This window comes from Prionailurus viverrinus, unplaced genomic scaffold (assembly GCF_022837055.1).
Source record: "Prionailurus viverrinus isolate Anna unplaced genomic scaffold, UM_Priviv_1.0 scaffold_55, whole genome shotgun sequence".
NCBI classification, from domain to species: Eukaryota; Metazoa; Chordata; class Mammalia; order Carnivora; family Felidae; genus Prionailurus; species Prionailurus viverrinus.
The window spans coordinates 161,118-179,175 of record NW_025927617.1 but is presented as its reverse complement, the minus strand read 5'-3'; the positions used below and the strand labels follow the sequence as shown (position 1 = coordinate 179,175).

The 18,058-nt window shown below is 36.6% G+C and overlaps 1 protein-coding gene across 2 annotated transcripts in view; it reads right to left on the bottom strand.

Annotated features, from left to right (window-relative positions):
- The window catches only part of CHIC1 (cysteine rich hydrophobic domain 1), an 81,908-nt gene that overhangs the window by 31,788 nt on the left and 32,062 nt on the right, over nucleotides 1–18,058 (bottom strand). The window contains exons 3-4 of one of the 2 annotated variants that reach the window (XM_047848215.1): nucleotides 10,633–10,788; nucleotides 6,697–7,385 (exon numbers count right to left, since the gene is read on the bottom strand). In XM_047848215.1, the coding sequence (XP_047704171.1) occupies nucleotides 7,266–7,385; nucleotides 10,633–10,788 (276 nt within the window). In that variant the 3' untranslated portion in view covers nucleotides 6,697–7,265. Of the gene's footprint in view, nucleotides 1–6,696; nucleotides 7,386–10,632; nucleotides 10,789–18,058 lie in introns of those variants that run through there. The other variant, XM_047848214.1, reaches the window with a different exon arrangement.

Sequence of the window (18,058 nt, the reverse complement as noted above, 5' to 3'; positions counted from 1 at the left end):
ATTCTACCAAACATTTAAAGAAGAAATTATACCATTTCTTTACCATCTCTTCCACAGAATAGAAGTGGAACTCATTCTACAAGGCCAGTATTGCCCTAATGCCAAAACTAGACAAAGATATTATATGAAAGGAAAACTGCAGATCAATATTCCTCATGAACATAGATGCAAAAATCTGAATAGGACATAACAAATACAACAATGTATATACCACAATAAGTGGGATTTATACAAAACTAGTCCAACATTTGAGAATCAATTAATGTAATTCATCACATCAACAGGCTAAAAAAAGAAAAATCACATGGTTTTATCAATAGATGCAGAAAAAGCATTTGACAAAATGCAACACCCATTCATTTCCTGTAAACTAGGAACAGAGGAACTTCCTGAAGAACATCTTACTAAAAAACTACAGCTAATATCATCCTTAATGGTAAGAAACTCAAAGCTTTCCTGTTAAGATCAGAAGAGCAAGGCAAGGATATTTCTTTCTTCTCACCATTGCTTTTTGACATCATGAGGTCCTAGCTAATGCACTAAGACAAGAAAAGGAAATAAAAGGTATACCTACTGAGAAAGAAGAAATAAAACTGTCTTACTTCATAGATGACATGGTTGCATAGGTAGAAGATCCCAAAGAATAAACAACAAAACCCCTGAAACTAATAAGAGATTATGGCAAGGTTGCAGGATATGATGTTAATATGCCAAAGTAATTTGCTTTCTTATATGAGCAAAGAACAAATGGAATTTGAGATGAAAAATATAACACCATTTAGTGTCCAGAAAGCTGAAATACCCAGGCATAAATCTAATAAAATATATACAAAATCTATATGAAGAAAACTACAAAACTCTGATAAAAGAAATCAAAGAATACCTAAATGATTGAGATAATCCATGAATTTGGGTACAAAGACTCAATGTTGTCAAGGTGTCATTGTTTCCAAACTTGATCTACCGATACAAAACAATTCCATTCAAAGTTCCAGCAAGTTATTTTGTGGATACTGACAAATTCTAAAATATTTATGGATATGCATAAGACCCAGAATAGCCAAAACAATACTGAAGGTGGACAAAGTCAGAGGACTGACACCACCCAATCTTAAGACTTACTGTAAAGATGCAATATTCTAGATAGTTTTGAATTGGCCAAACAATATAAAACAGAATAGGGAGCACAGAAATAGACCCACACAAATATAGTCATCTGATCTTTGACATATGATCAAAGCAATTTAATGTGAAAAGAGTAGTCTTTTTAACAAATCATGCTACGTGTACCCCAATGTTTATAGCAGCACTTTCAACAATAGCCAAATTATGGAAAGAGCCTAAATGTCCATCAACTGATGAACTGATAAAGATGTGGTTTATATATAAAATGGAATACTACTTGGCAATGAGAAGAATGAAATCATGCCATTTGCAGCAATGTGGATGGAACTGGAAGGTATCATGCTGAGTGAAATAAATCAGTCAGAGAAGGACAGATATCATATGCTTTCACTCATATACGGATCTTGAGAAACTTAATAGAAGACCATGGGGGAAGGGAAGGGAGAAAAATAGTTACAGAGAGGGAGGGAGGCAAACCACAAGAGACTCTTAAATACAGAGAACAAACTGAGGGTGGATGGGGGGTGGAGGAGAAGGAAAATGGGTGACGGGCATTGAGGAGGACACTCGTTGGGATGAGAGCTGGGTGTTGTATGTAAGCCAATTTGACAATAAGTTATATTCATAAAAAAGGAAAAAATAAATTATGCTAGAACTAGACACCTATATGCAAAAATATGAATCTAGAGACAGACTTAGGCTTTTCACAAAAATTACTCAATGTGGATCACAGACCTAAATGTAAAATCCAAAACTATAAAACTCCTAGAAGATAATATGAGAAAAATCTAAGTGACCTTGGCTTTGGTAATGAATTCTTAGATAGAACCCAAAGCACAAGGAATAAAAGAAAAAAACCTGATAAGCTGGACTCCATTAAAATTAAAAACTTCTACTCTGCAAAAGATGTTATTAAGAAAATGAAAAGCTAAGACACACACTGGAAGAAAATATTTTTTTATTTAAAAAAATTGTTTTTAATGTTTATTTCTGAGACAGAGAGAGACAGAGCATGAGTGGGGGAGGGGCAGAGAGAGAGAGGGAGACATAGAATCAGAAGCAGGCTCCAGGCTCTGAGCTGTCAGCACAGAGCCCGACACGGGCTCGAACTCACAAACCATGAGATCATGACCTGAGCCGAAGTCGGTCGTTCAGCCGACTGAGCCACCCAGGCGCCCCTAGAAGAAAATATTTTCAAAACAAATATCCGATAAAGGACTGGTACCCAAAATATATAAATAGTGCTTAAAACTCCACAATAATAATACAAAAACCAAATTAAGAAATGGGACTATGTATGAACAGAAAAATCTCCAGAGAAGATATGTAGATGACAAATCAATACATAGAAAGATGCTCAGTATCATATAACCTTAGAGAATTGCAAATTAAAAAAAAAAACAGTGATACCACTACACACTTCTTAGAATGGTCAAAATTCAAAATATTGACAACACCAGCTGTTGACAGGAACATGGAGCAACACAAAGTCTTATTCACTGATGGTGGGGAATATAAAATAGTATAGCCACTTTAGAAGAGAATTTGGCAGTTTCTTATAAAATTAAACATAATCTTACTATATGATCCAGAAATTATACTCCTTGGTTTTTTTTTTTTTTACCTAAATTACTTGAAGTTTCCTGACACGAAACCTGTACATGGAATGTTTGTAGCAGCCTAATTTATAATTGCCAAACCTTGAATACAATGAAGACATCCTTCAATAGGTGAAGGGGTAAACTGTAGTGCAACAAAACAACAGAATATTATTTAGCACAAAAAGGGCCTATCAAGCCACAAAAAGACATGGAGAAACCTTAAATGCATATGCTAAGTGAATGAAGCCAATCTGAAAAGACTACATCTTGTAGGATTTAAACTATATGACATTCTGGAAAAGGCAAAATTATGGAAACAGGTTAAAGTTCAGGGATTCCTTGGGATTTTGGGGTGGGAGAGAGAAATGAATAGGTAGCTTTTTCAAAGCAGTGAAATTATTATTCTGTGATACTGTAATGATGGATACAGGTCATTATAAATTTGTCAAAATTCATAGAATGTACAACACAAAGAGTGAACTCTAATATAAACCATGAATTTTAGTTAGTAACAATGTGCCAACATTGGTCTCATCAGTTTTAACAACTGTACCTCAATAGTGCAAGATGTTACTAATAGGGTAAGTTGGGGGTTGGGTGAGGAGGGTATATGGGAACTCTGTACCTTTGTCTTAAATTTTTTCTGTAAACCTAAAATTGCTCAAAAATAGTAAGTTAATTAAAATATTATATATTAAAAAGTGAAGATGAAATAGATATTTGTAGATAAATACAGACAACATCTGTTCCCTGCAGACCCAGTGTACAAGAAATATTATGGGAAATTATTCAGGCTGAAATCAAGGGACACTAGATATTAATTTGAGTCTATACACACATAAAAAAGGAAAATTCCAAGAAGCTCAAAGAATTCTGAGCAGGATACACTCAAAGAGATCCATTCTGAAAGAAATTATAATCAAACTTGAAGGCCAAAAACAAGGAGAGACATCTTAAAAGCAGCAAGAGAGAAGTGACTTGCTATATTCAAGGGATCCCCACTAAGATTAACTGCTGTTTTCACATCAGAAACCATGAGGTCACAAAGCAGTGGAATGGTGTATTTAAAGTGCTAGAAGAAAATCTGTGATCCAAGAATTCTAGATTTGGCAAAACTATCCTTCAAAAAAAAAAAAGGGGGAGAAATTAAGACATTCCCAGATAAATAAGCCCTAAGGGAGTTCATTCCTACTAGGATTGTCTGTAAGAAATGCTAAGGAGAGTCCTTCAGGTTGAAATAAAAGAACTTTAGACAATAACTCAAGTCATATGAGGACATAACACAAGTAAAAGTAACTGCATAAATAAATGTAAAAGACAATATTTTTGTTTTTTTTGTTTTGGAACTCCTCTTTTATTCCTATGTGATTTAAAAAATGCATAAAATAATAATTATAAATCTATGTTAATGGACACACAAATATATAAGATATAATTTGTGATAATAACATATGGGGAGGAGGGCCTAGGTGGCTCAGCTGGTTAAGTGCCCGACTGTTTTGGCTCAGGTCATGATCTCATGGTTTGTGAGTTTGAGCCCTGTATCTGGCTCCATGCAGAGCCTGGTTGGCATTCTCTCTCTCTCCCTCTCCTTCTGCCCCTCCCCTGCTTGTGTGCACGCGCTCTCTCTCTCTCTCTCTCTCTCAGAATAAATTAATAAACTTAAAAAATAACATATGTGGAGGTATGGATATGCATAGAAGCAGAATTTGTGTATTACCAAAATTAAGGTAACAGTAATTCAAACCAGTATAAGTTTATGATGTTAATTATAATCTGCAGGGTAACAACTAAGAAAATAACTAAAAAAAAAAAAAAAATATATATATATATATATATATATATATACATATATATATAAAGAAAATGAGAAGGTACATGGTACATTACAAACATTAATTAAATATAAAATAAGGAAATAATGGAGTAACTGAGTAAAAATATGTATGATATATGGAAAACAAATAGCAAAATGGCAGAAGTCCTTCCTTTTCTGTTATGGACTGAACTACTTTCCCCCAATTCATACATTGAAGTCACAACTGCCAGTACCTCAGAATGGGCGTATATTTGGATGCAGGGTTTTTGAAGAGGTAATTAAGTTGAAATGAGATAATCAGGGTGAGCTGTAATCCACTATGACTGATCACTTCTGATAAGGACACAGACATGTTAAGAGGGAAGACCAGATGAAGACTCAGAGAAAATGGCCATCTATAAACGAAGGAGAGATACTTCAGAAAAAAAAAAAAACAAAAAAAAACAAAAAAACAAACCTCTCTCAACACGCTGATCTCAGACTTACGGCCTCTAGAACTGTGAGAAAATAAATTTATTGTCTAAGCCACCTAGCCTGTGATACTTTAAGGTAGTCCTAGCAAACTAATATTACCATTAATCACTTTAAATGTAAATAGACTGAACTCTCAATTAAAAGGCAGAGATTTGCAGAATGAATTTAAAAACATAATCCATCTATATCCTGTCTACATAAGAATCCATTTATATTCAAAGACCAAAATAGTTTGAAAGTGAGAGGATAGAAAAAGCTACTCCATGTAAACAGTAACAACAACAACAACAACAACAACAACAAAAAGAGCTGAGGTGGCTATAATATCAGACAAAATAGATTTTAAGTAAAAAAAAAGTGTTACAAGAGAAAAAAGATGGACAGTATATGTTTATGCTCAGGCTGCTATAACAAAATACCAGAGACTCAATGGCTTAAACAGCAGAAATCTATTTCTCACAATTCTAATGGATGGGAAATCTTAGATCAGAGGGCTAGTACAGTTTGTTAAGTTCAGGGGAGAGCCTTCTTCCTTGGTTTCCTTGGCCACTGGTTTGCAGACAGCTGCCTTATTGCTGTGACCTTTCACTGTGGAGAAAGTGCAAGCTCTGGTTTTTTCTTTCTTTTTTTTAATATTTATTTTTGTGGGGGAGAGAGAGAGAGAGAGAGCATGAGTGGGGGACAGGCAGAGAGAGGGAGACACAGAATCTGAAACGGGCTCAAGGCTCTGAGATGTCAGCACAAAGCCCGACATGGGGCTTGAACTCAAGAACCATGAGATCATGACCTGAGCCGAAGTCAGACACTTAACCAACTGAGCCACCCAGGCGCTGCAAGCTCTGTTTTTTTCTTATAAGGGCACTAATTCCACCATGAGAATCCCACCCTAATGACTCCATCTAAACCTAATTACCTCTCAAAGACCAATATACCATCCACCTCCAAATATCATCAGATTAGGCGGGAGAACTTCAACATATAAATTTCAAAAGAAATATAAGGCTTGTACAACACTATCAACCAACTATACCTAACAGATATATATGGAACACTCTGTTCCACAACAATATAATATAAATTCTTCTCAGGTGTACATGGAGTATTCTCCAGAATGGGCCATATATTATGCCACTAAACAAGTCACAACAAATTTAAAAAGAGTAAAGTCATACAAAGTATGAAATTGTAACAGAAGGAAAATAACATCATATTCATGTTGCAAGACTGAGAGAACAGTCCCTTTCATCTGAACAACACTTTCAATTTAGCAAATATTATAGCAAAAAAAGGTAACATTTAAAAAGTAATTTCAAATTTAAACATGGTGGCATGAATAGGCCTATTGATTATAATATCACAGTTGTTTCAGTGCTAAATGTAAGAATGGGTAAATGAAAACCTTCAGTTCATATACCATGCAGTCATAGAATCCTATCAGAGCCAAAAGTGACTAGGAAGAACTCAGGACACCCTAATGTGTATTTCTTTTCTTTCATCTAATTTACTAGAAAATATATCCATGAAGTATACTGGCTGAAAAAAAAATGTTCATTAAGGTAGACAGTTTACAAAGTTCTTTTCTTGGAAACATTTTTTAAGTTTATTTATTTATTTTGAGAGAGACAAAGAGTGCGAACAGGGGAGGGACAGAAAGAGAGGAAGAATCCCAAATAGACTCTGCACAATTAGCACAGGGCCCGATGTGGGGCTCAAACTCACAAAACTGTAAGATCATGACCTGAGTTGAAATCAAGAGTTGGACACTTAACTGACTGGGCCATCCAGGTGGCCTTTTTCTTGGAAACATTTTACAATCAGTTTACAAAGCAACCTTGTGACATAGGGCAATGTAACTACATTATTTCCATTTTATTTTGTGGATGAACACAGACATGACTTTCATAAAGCTAGATACTCCATTAGAGTTGGCTAGAGCAGGATGGCAAACTAGCCCACAAAATCTGGCCTGCTGCAAGTTTTTGTAAATAAAGTTTTATTGGAATACAGCAATGCTCACTCATTTACATATTGCTTATAGCTGCTTTCATATGAAAACTGGAGAGCTGGGTAATTGCAACAGAGACTTCTGGCCCACAAAGCCTAAAGTATTTACTATTTGGTCCTTTAAGAAAATGTTTGCCAACCCCTGCTAAAGAATTAAAACTCAGTGGGCTATTTATTATACCACTTATCCTAATGTTTCTTGTCCCAGCAATAGGAAATATGACCTAGGAAACATGATGTAGTCAAGAAAATACAGTGTTACAAGAGACAGAAACCAAACAGAAAAAAATATTTTTTTGGGTGTGCCATTTACTATGTGACACTGAGAAAGTCACTTCATCTCTCTGGATCTGCTTCCACACCTGTAAAATAAGGGATTTGGGCAAATGAATGCTAATCATCTTTACAATTAAACTATTAGAGTCTATACAACTTAGTTTACAGATCAGGAATCAGTAGTGAAAGCATAAAAGTTCTTAAATTATTGTATTTTATTTTTAAAAACGTCTCCCTGTGGACACAAAAGCAGTGGGGCACCTTAAATTTCTTTATCATCACACTATCTTAAAATTAAGTAATATTATCCCAATTTTGCAGGTAAGGAAACTGAGGCTCTAGAAAGGGCAGTATCTTGCACAAGGTTACCAACACGTGTGTAGTGTTTTTTCTAGTGTGTTAACAACACATCATGTACAAAATCAAGGGCTGTAACTATAAACTGTAGAGAGCAAGGCAGATAATACAAATGCCAGGTGGTTCTGTGGTGAATCGGAGACCTCATGCCCTATTTAAAGGCAGAAACCAACACTCAGCTAGGGCCAACTGCTGAAATATAGGGATGTGGGTCCAACTGGTCAGATCATTAGATCTTAAAAAAAGAGGCTGGCTATCTGAAATTTTATTTTAATTTTTTTAATGTTTATTTTTTTATTTTTGAAAGAGAGAGAGAGACAGGGTAAGAGAGAGAGAGAGAGAGAGAGAGAGAGAGAGAGAGAGAGAGAACCAGTGGGGGAGGGGCAGAGAGAGACAGAGACATATCCGAAGCAGGCTCTAGGCTCTGAGCTGACAGCAGAGAGCCTGACGGGGGGCTTGAACTCATGAGCAGTGAGATCATGACCTGAGCCAAAGTCAGATGCTTAACCAACTGAGTCACCCAGGTGCCCCTAAATATTCCAATTAAAAAAATTTTTTTAGGGGCGCCTGGGTGGTGCAGTCGGTTAAGCGTCCGACTTCAGCCAGGTCACAATCTCGCGGTCCGTGAGTTCGAGCCCCGTGTCGGGCTCTGGGCTGATGGGTCAGAGCCTGGAGCCTGTTTCTGATTCTGTGTCTCCCTCTCTCTCTGCCCCTCCCCCGTTCATGCTCTGTCTCTCTCTGTCTCAAAAATAAATAAACGTTGAAAAAAAAATTAAAAAAAAAATTTTTTTTTTAATGTTTATTTTTGAGAGAGACAGAGACAGAATGCAAGTGCGTTAGGGGCAGAGAGAGGGGGAGACACAGAATCCAAAGCAGGCTCCAGGCTCTAAGCTGTCAGCACAGAGCCCGATGCAGGGCTTGAAACCATGAGCTATGAGATCATGACCTGAGCTGAAGTTGGACGCTCAACCGACTGAGCCACCCAGGTGACCCTAAATATTCCAATTTTTAAATGTTGGCAACTGATTCAAATGTTTAAAAAATAGAATGGTCCAGATTTGGCCCACAGGATGACAGTTTGAAAATCTGTACTAAATAAATGTTTTTAAACTGACAGATTAGTGGTCTAAGAATACAGATGGTCCCTGACCAACAATGGTTATACTTACTATGTTTCAACTTCCTGAAGGTGTGAAAACTGTAAACATTCAGTAGAAACCATACTTCAAATTTTGAATTTTGATATTTTCCTGGGCTAGTAATATGCAGTATTATACTCTCTTGTAATGCTGGACAGTGGAAACAAACCACAGCTCCTAGTCAGCCATGTCATCACGAGGATAAACAACTGATACCCTTACCACCATTCTGTACCCATGCAACTATTCTGTTTTTCACTTTCAGTACAGTATTCAATAAATTATATAAGCTACTTAACACTTCATTATAAAATATGCTTTGCATTAGATGATTTTGCCCAACTACAGGCTAATGTAAGTGTTGTGAACACACTTAAGTAGGCTAGGTTAATCTAGCCTAGATTGTTGGTTGGTAGGTTATGTGTATTAAATGTGTATTATGTGTATTAAATGCATTTTCCACTTATGATATTTTCTTCTGATGAATTTATCTGGATGTAACCCCACTGTAAGTTGAGGAAGATCTGTGCACTGACACCTCAACTTCAATATGAATAATTAATTAACCAAAGTAATGGGGGCTAGGGTGAAATCACAGCATCAGTATTAATCTCACTTTCCATTGAATATCTCACTTTCCACTGAACTATCAAAAGTCCTCAAAGTAAAGCCACATTACTGAAAAAAATGCTTCTATTTCAGGACCTGTGGCGAAAGTATCAATAAACAGGCCAAGAGTAAGGTCATCAGTAAAAAAGATAGATCCTGAATAATATTAAAACCAAAAAAATCTGTTCTTAAGTAATTAAAATTAGCTGTATTTGTGTGATAGAAAATCTAAATCATAATTAATTCACACTGAGGCTTTAAAATAATGGGAATGGACAGGAATCACTATTTTGTAATTGTTAAAAGATATGACAATTAGGGAAACAAATTTATGTTGTCAATTTTTTTAACTTCTAGAAAGCCATTTGAAAATACAGTACATGCTTTGACAAACAATAAACTAAGCTTTACTTAAAGTTAAGCTCTGACCTACTGGTACTTAAGAATCAATAAAATGTTTAACTTTTCCATTCAAAAAGTCATAGGGATGGCAGTGTTTCATTATTTTCCTTTTTGAAGTACACATTAAGAAGGGCAGGAGAAAGAATGGAGAAGAAAAAATAACTGTTAACATTTTTGGCCTTTATGAAACAACTGTATCATTCATTAATTATAGCTGTACAAGGTGCTGTAATTTTGAAGATGGTTCAGTAGGCTAATTATTATTTAAAAGTTTAAATGAAGTCATCAATGTGGTCCAGGGTGGCTTCCTTCTTTCCACTGAAAATAAAAACATTCTGAAGACAAAATTAAAGTTCTAAAGAAGATGAAATAAGATATTAGTCTTAAATGCATGATGTAACTAGTAATGTCTTGTTATAATGTTATTTCAACATGTTCAAAACTAAGCGGGATCTCCTCCCAGCTTTGTAGAGTGACTCTCACTTTTGCTTTTCCTTAGATCTGAAGACACGATCTCCTATTTGTAGCTTAGAAATACTTCAAATCACAGCTTTGGGTTTTGTAAAAGGAGAAAGTAGCCTAGTTACATTTGTATTTACTCCTGTACTACATTTATATTTCACTTATTTAAAATAGTGGGAATTCATATTAACTAACAAAGTGTTAATAAAGGCTGGGCAAATGACTTTAGCTCTGTCCCCAAGTCTGCCTCTTGAATCAGGATAGCACTGTTATGAGAATTTAAAAAATCATATAAAGTACTTGGCATATAAAGGTGTTCAATAAATGTTAGCTCTTATGGTTACACAATAAAATGGTTACTTACTCTTTTGTTGAGACAAATAACAGGCCACAGGCTGCAACCCAGTGTGCAACAGCAGCAGAGACAACCACAGAGCAGCCATTTCACATTGACTGGGAGAGCCTTTTTCAAACATGCATTCACTCGGCCAATGCTGGTCTTAAATTCTTCTGGGGCCACCTACAAGGGCACAGTCTTTATTTAACAGTTTGTGGGAAGCTTTTCACTATTTATCTTTAAACTTAAAGGAAATGTCTGTATTATTACAAAGGCTTTAAGGAATTACATGTCTAAAAATATTTCCTCCGTATACATATTACATACTCTGGATGACATTAGAAAGCAAAACAATATAATTTCGTGTTTACAGAATTTATTCTGATATTCAAAAATAATCTTCTGAAATTACCAACAATAAAATGACAACAAAATTGATGGTAAGAATACCTGTCAAGCAGTTTTCCTACCAAATATTCTCATTATTCAGGCAATATTACGGTCTCTAATCATTCTGACTAGTAAGACTAGAAGCATAATATAACAATAAAAATCTAAATACTACAAGAGGAAATGGAATTAAAATGAGACTTTGGCAATATTCCTGGATTACTCTTAAAAAGGCAACTCTTGAAACTTTTTCTCCCTGGAAAATTTGCAATGTAACAATTTTAACACTTGCCATTGTTTGTAGGGAAAAGCTACAGTAACAAGACAGTGAGGAGTGATTATATTAAAAAAAAAAGGCCTTAATATTCAGCATAAAATGGACTCAAAACTGCTGTAAATTTTCAGATTTGAAAGGTCTTTAAATATACAAATTTAATATTTTAAATCACTACCTCCATTCCTGGAAGTGGCTGCTTGTGCCTCTCTGTAAACAATGATAAAGTCAGTTCAAAGGAAAGAGCATGACAGACATAAGATTAATACCAAAAATTCTGATTGAAGGTTATACAATTCAAAGCCATACTAAAAATATTTTGCTTTCAGTGAAATCACATTTCTGGATCACAAAAATTATTCCCTTTCATTTAAAAAACTGTTAGACTGTAAAATCTATTGGGAAAAATTCCAGCATCTGACTGTAAAAGCAAAAATTATGAAAATATTAGAAAAAATAAGTTGCTATTAAATAAAAACCCCTTTAGAATGTTTGGTATAAAAAATAGTTTTACAACTCTTTCAAGTAAAAATTGTACTAGAGGAATCAATTTACTACACTTTATCTTTTAATAAACATGTCTTAGAATCAACACTACAAAACATATACCCCTTAGCAGATGTTATAAAGATACATGATCAAAGAATTCAGCACCATTATGATTAAGACATTAATTATACTAGCTTTATTAGAATTGTTCATGCCACTCAATAAAGTTAATTGCTTAACCCATAAATTTGATTTTCCTCCTAATATGTTAACCAACAACAGTTGTAAAACTGCAAGGCTCAAAACTGTATTTACAAAGGGTAAATAAGTTAATCTATTCTCCACCTAAATTGTCAGCAATATGACCTAAAGACAATCACTGAGTAAAAAGAATTCCAATTAAATGACTAACTTCTTGGGATAAATATGAAAATAAATTCAGAGAACCATGGCTTATGACTGAAAAACAGAACATGCTAACAGGCTAAGCATATTAGACAATACATCAAGATTTGGATTCTAATTACTTATTAGTTATGAAAAATCCTAGGAAAATTCATTTTAATTTTTCTGAGTTTTAGTTTCCCACCTAATAAAATGACAATAAAAACCTCTGTCTTACATATCTCACAGGAAATGGAAATCATAACTTAAAAAGAACCTCATGACCAGAATGCTTTGAAAAGGGAAGCCAGTGAATCTTATCTCTTGACTAGATTTGGAGAAAGAAAAGCAAAGCTCTTGTTAGCGTGGAGTCTCACCTTAAGGCAAGGGGTTTGATCTGGCAACCATTAATAATCCACAGACTTGCTACACATTTTATTATAAACAAAAGGATAATTAGCTACACTTTTTTTAATTTTTAATTTTAATTCCAGTAAATTAACATAGTGTTATATTAGCTTCAGGAGTACAATAGAGTTAATTCAACAGTTCCATACATCACCCTGTGCTCATCATGGCAAGTGATCATCACCTTAATCCCCTTCGCCTATTTAACCCATCCCCCACACCCCCTCTGGTAATCGCCAGATTGTTCTCTATAATAGAGTCTGTTTCTTGCTTTTTCTCTCTCATTTTTCCCCTTTGCTTGTTTTGTTTCTAAAATTCAACATACGAGTGAAATCCTATGGTATTTGTCTTTCTCCAACTGACTTATTTCACTTAGCATTATATATACTCTCTAGCTCCATCCATGTCATCACAAAGGGCAATATCCTGAATGATATTCCTATAGATACAGATATATATCACATCTTCTTTATTCATTCATCAGTTGATGGACACTTGGGCTGTTTCCATACCTTGGCTATTTTAAATAATGCTGCTATAAACATCAGGGTTCATGTATCCCTTTGAATTAGTGTTTTTGTAGAGTTTGGGTAAATACCCAGTAGTGCGATTGTTGGAACATATAGTTCTATTTTTAACTTTTTTGAGGAACCTCCATACTGTGTTCCACAGTGGCTGCACCAGTTTGCATTCCTACCAATAGTACATGGGTGTTCTCTTTTTCTCCACATCCTTTTTATGCCACTACCATACTGTTTTGCTTACTACAGCTTTGAAATATAACTTGAAGTCTGGAAGTGTGATGCCTCCAGCTTTGCTTTTCTTTCTCAAGATTGCTTTGGCTATTCAGGGTCTTTTGTGGTTGCAGACAAATTTTAGGATTGTTAGTTTTAGCTATGTGAAAAATGCTGTTGGTATTTTGATAGGGATTGCATTAAATGTGTAGATTGCTTTAGATAGTAAAGACATTTTAACAATATTTGTTCTTCCAATCCATGAGCATGGAATGTTTTTCCATTTCTTTGTGCCGTCTGGAATTTCTTTCATCAGTGTTTTATGGTTTTCAGAGTCTAGGTCTTTTACCTCTTTGGTTAGGTTTATTCTTACGGATCTTATAGTTTTGGGTGCAATTGTAAAAGAGGTTGTTTTCTTAATTTCTCTTTCTGCTGCTTCATTATCTGTGTATAAAAATGCAACAGATTTCTGTATATTAATTTTGTATCCTGTGACTTTATGTTTATCAGTTCTAGCAAAGTGGAGCCTTTAGGATTTTCTATACATATTATCATGTCATGTGCAAATAGTGAAACTTTGACTTTTTCCTTGTCAATCTAGATGCCTTTTATTTTTGTTGTTTTTGCTGTTGTCTGATTGCTACGGCTATGACTTCCAGTACTATGTTGAATACCAGTGGTGAGGGCAGACATCCTTGTCTTGTTCTCACTTCTTTTCCATTAAGGATGATGTTAACTGTGGGTTTTTCATAGATGGCCTTTATTATGATGAGGTATGTTCCCTCTAAACCTATTTTGTTGAGGGTTTTTATCATGAATGTGCATTTGAAAAGAATGTACTCTGTTTCAGGATAAAATGTCTGAATATAAGTGTTAAATCCCTCTGTTCTAGTGTGTCATTCAAAGCCATTATTTCCTTGTTGATGTTCTGTTTAGATGATCTGTCCATTGATGTAGGTGATGTGTTCAAGTCCCCTACTACATTATTATATTACCAATTAGTTCCTTTATGTTTGGCCATAATTGTTTAATGTATTTGGGTGCTCCTATGTTGGGTGCATAAATATTTACAATTGTTATATCTTCTTGTTGGATTATCCCCTTTATTATTATATAGTGTCCTGCTTTGTCTCTTGTTACAGTCTTTTTTAAAAACTTTATTTTACTTTTAAAAAAGTCTATTTTAAGAGAGACAAAGACAGTGTAAGTGGGGAAGGGGCAGAGAGAGAGGGTGAGAGAGAATCCCAAGCAGGCTCCACATTGCCACTGCAGAGCTCGATGTGGGATTCACACCCAAACCAAGAGTTGGACACTTAGCTGATTGAGCCACCTAGGTACCCCCAGTCTTTGTTCTAAAGTCTATTTTATCTGATAAAAATGTTGTTCTCTGGCTTTCTTTTGACATCCATTTGCATGATAAATGTTTCTCCCTCATCTCACTTTCAACCTGCAGGTATCCTCAGGTCTAAAATGAGTCTCTTGCATGTAGCAAGCAAATAAACACGTCTTTTTTTTTTTAATCCATTCTGTCACCCTATGTTTTCTGATTGCAGCATTTAGTCATTTACATTCAACATAATTATTGATAGATATTTATTGCCACTTTATTACTTGTTTTGTGGTTGTTACTGAACATTTTCTCTGATCCTTTTTTGTCTTTCTCTATTTCATGGTTTGCTGGATTTCTTTAATGATATATTTGGATATATTTCTCTTTATTATTTGCATACTTATTAGTGGTTTTTGATATATGGTTACCATTAGGTTTGGATATAACCTCTTCGGCATATAGCCATCTATATTAAGTTGATGGTTATTTAAGTTTCAACACATTCTTTTCTCTTCTCCTCCCCACATTTTAGGTATACGTTATTGTATTTTATATCCTTTTTTTGAGAGTTCCTTTACTTTTTACAGAAAAAATTTTGTTTGCTGTTTTTGTGTTTCCTACCTCTACTCTACACTGTCACTTTTGGTCTGTCCACTCAAAGAGTCCTTTTTAATATTTCTTGTAGAGATGGTTTAGTGGTCATGAACTCCTCTAGTTTTTGCTTGTCTGGGAAACTCTTTATTTCTCCTTGTATTTTGAATGAGCCTCACTGGATATTATTATTATTATTATTTTTTCTTTGGTGCAAAAAAAAGGTGATTTTATTAAAGTATGGGGACAGGACCTGTGGGCAGAAAGAGCTGCCCTGGGTAGAATATTCTTGGCTGCAGACCTTTCTTATTCAGCATTTTGAATATATCATGCTAATCCCTTCTGGCTTACAAGTTTCTGTTGAAAAATCTCCTGTTAGCCTTACGGGTTTTCCCTTGTAATTTAATGACTACTTTTGTCTTGCTTTTTAAAGTATTTTTTTCAAAACTAAGATGGCGGCTTAGGAGGACGCTGGGCTCACCGCACGTCCTGCTGATCACTTAGATTCCATCTACACCTGCCTAAATAACCCAGAAAACCGCCAGAGGATTAGCAGAACGGAGTCGCCGGAGCCAAACGCAGACGAGAGGCCCACGGAGGAGGGTAGGAAGGGCGGTGAGGCGGTGCGCGTTCCACGGACTGGCGGGAGGGAGCCGGGGCGGAGGGGCAGCTCGCCGGCCAAGCAGAGCCCCCGAGTCGGGCTTGCAAAAGCGGAGGGGCCTGACGGACTGTGTTCCCACAACAAGTGCGTCTTAGCGTCTGGGAGGTCATAAGTTAACAGCTCTGCTCAGAAAGCGGGAAGGCTGGAGGACAAAGGGAGGGAGAGCTGCTGAGCCCCCTGACAACAGAGCTCAGTTTGGTGGGGAACAAGGGCACTCGCCAGCGCCATCTCCCCCGCCCATCCCCCAGCCGAAATCCCAAAGGGAACTGGTTCCTGCCAGGGAACTTGCTCGCTCCGCGCAAACACCCAACTCTGCGCTTCGGCGGAGCCAAACCTCCGGCAGCGGATCTGACTCCCTCCCGCTGCCATAGGGCCCCTCCTGAAGTGGATCACCTAAGGAGAAGCGATCTAAGCCTGCCCCTCCTGCCCCCGAGCACCTTGCCTACCCACCCCAGCTAATACGCCAGATCCCCAGCATCACAAGCCTGGCAGGGTGCAAGTAGCCCAGACGAGCCACACCACCCCACAGTGAATCCCGCCCCTAGGAGAGGGGAAGAGAAGGCACACACCAGTCTGACTGTGGCCCCAGCGGTGGGCTGGGGGCAGACATCAGGTCTGACTGCGGCCCCGCCCACCAACTCCAGTTATACACCACAGCACAGGGGAAGTGCCCTGCAGGTCCTCACCACGCCAGGGACTATCCAAAATGACCAAGCGGAAGAATTCCCCTCAGAAGAATCTCCAGGAAATAACAACAGCTAATGACCTGATCAAAAAGGACTTAAATAACATAACAGAAAGTGAATTTAGAATAATAGTCATAAAATTAATCGCTGGGCTTGAAAACAGTATAGAGGACAGCAGAGAATCTCTTGCTACAGAGATCAAGGGACTAAGGAACAGTCACGAGGAGCTGAAAAACGCTTTAAACAAAATGCATAACAAAATGGAAACCACCACAGCTCGGCTTGAAGAGGCAGAGGAGAGAATAGGTGAACTAGAAGATAAAGTTATGGAAAAAGAGGAAGCTGAGAAAAAGAGAGATGAAAAAATCCAGGAGTATGAGGGGAAAATTAGAGAATTAAGTGATACACTAAAAAGAAATAATATACGCATAATTGGTATCCCAGAGGAGGAAGAGAGAGGGAAAGGTGCTGAAGGGGTACTTGAAGAAATAATACCTGAGAACTTCCCTGAACTGGAGAAGGAAAAAGGCATTGAAATCCAAGAGGCACAGAGAACTCCCTTCAGACGTAACTTGAATCGACCTTCTGCACGACATATCATAGTGAAACTGGCAAAATACAAGGATAAAGAGAAAATTCTGAAAGCAGCAAGGGGTAAACGTGCCCTCACATATAAAGGGAGACCTATAAGACTCGTGACAGATCTCTCTTTTGAAACTTGGCAGGCCAGAAAGAATTGGCACGAGATTTTCAGGGTGCTAGACAGAAAAAATATGCAGCCAAGAATCCTTTATCCAGCAAGTCTGTCATTTAGAATAGAAGGAGAGATAAAGGTCTTCCCAAACAAACAAAAACTGAAGGAATTTGTCACCACTAAGCCAGCCCTACAAGAGATCCTAAGGGGGACCCTGTGAGACAAAGTCCCAGAGACATCACTATAAGCATAAAACATACAGACATCACAATGACTCTAAACCCTTATCTTTCTATAATAACACTGAATGTAAATGGATTAAATGTGCCAACCAAAAGACATAGGGTATCAAAATGGATAAAAAAACAAGACCCATCTATTTGCTGTCCACAAGAGACTCATTTTAGACCTGAGGACACCTTTAGATTGAGAGTGAGGGGATGGAGAACTATTTATCATGCGACTGGAAGCCAAAAGAAAGCTGGAGTAGCCATACTTATATCAGACAAACTAGACTTTAAATTAAAGGCTGTAACAAGAGATGAAGAAGGACATTATATAATAGTTACAGGGTCTATCCATCAGGAAGAGCTAACAATTATAAATGTCTATGCACCGAATACAGGAGCCCCCAAATATATAAAACAATTACTCATAAACATAAGCAACCTTATTGATAAGAATGTGGTAATTGCAGGGGACTTTAATACACCACTTACAGAAATGGATAGATCATCTAGACACACGGTCAATAAAGAAACAAGGGCCCTGAATGAGACATTGGATCAGATGGACTTGACAGATATATTTAG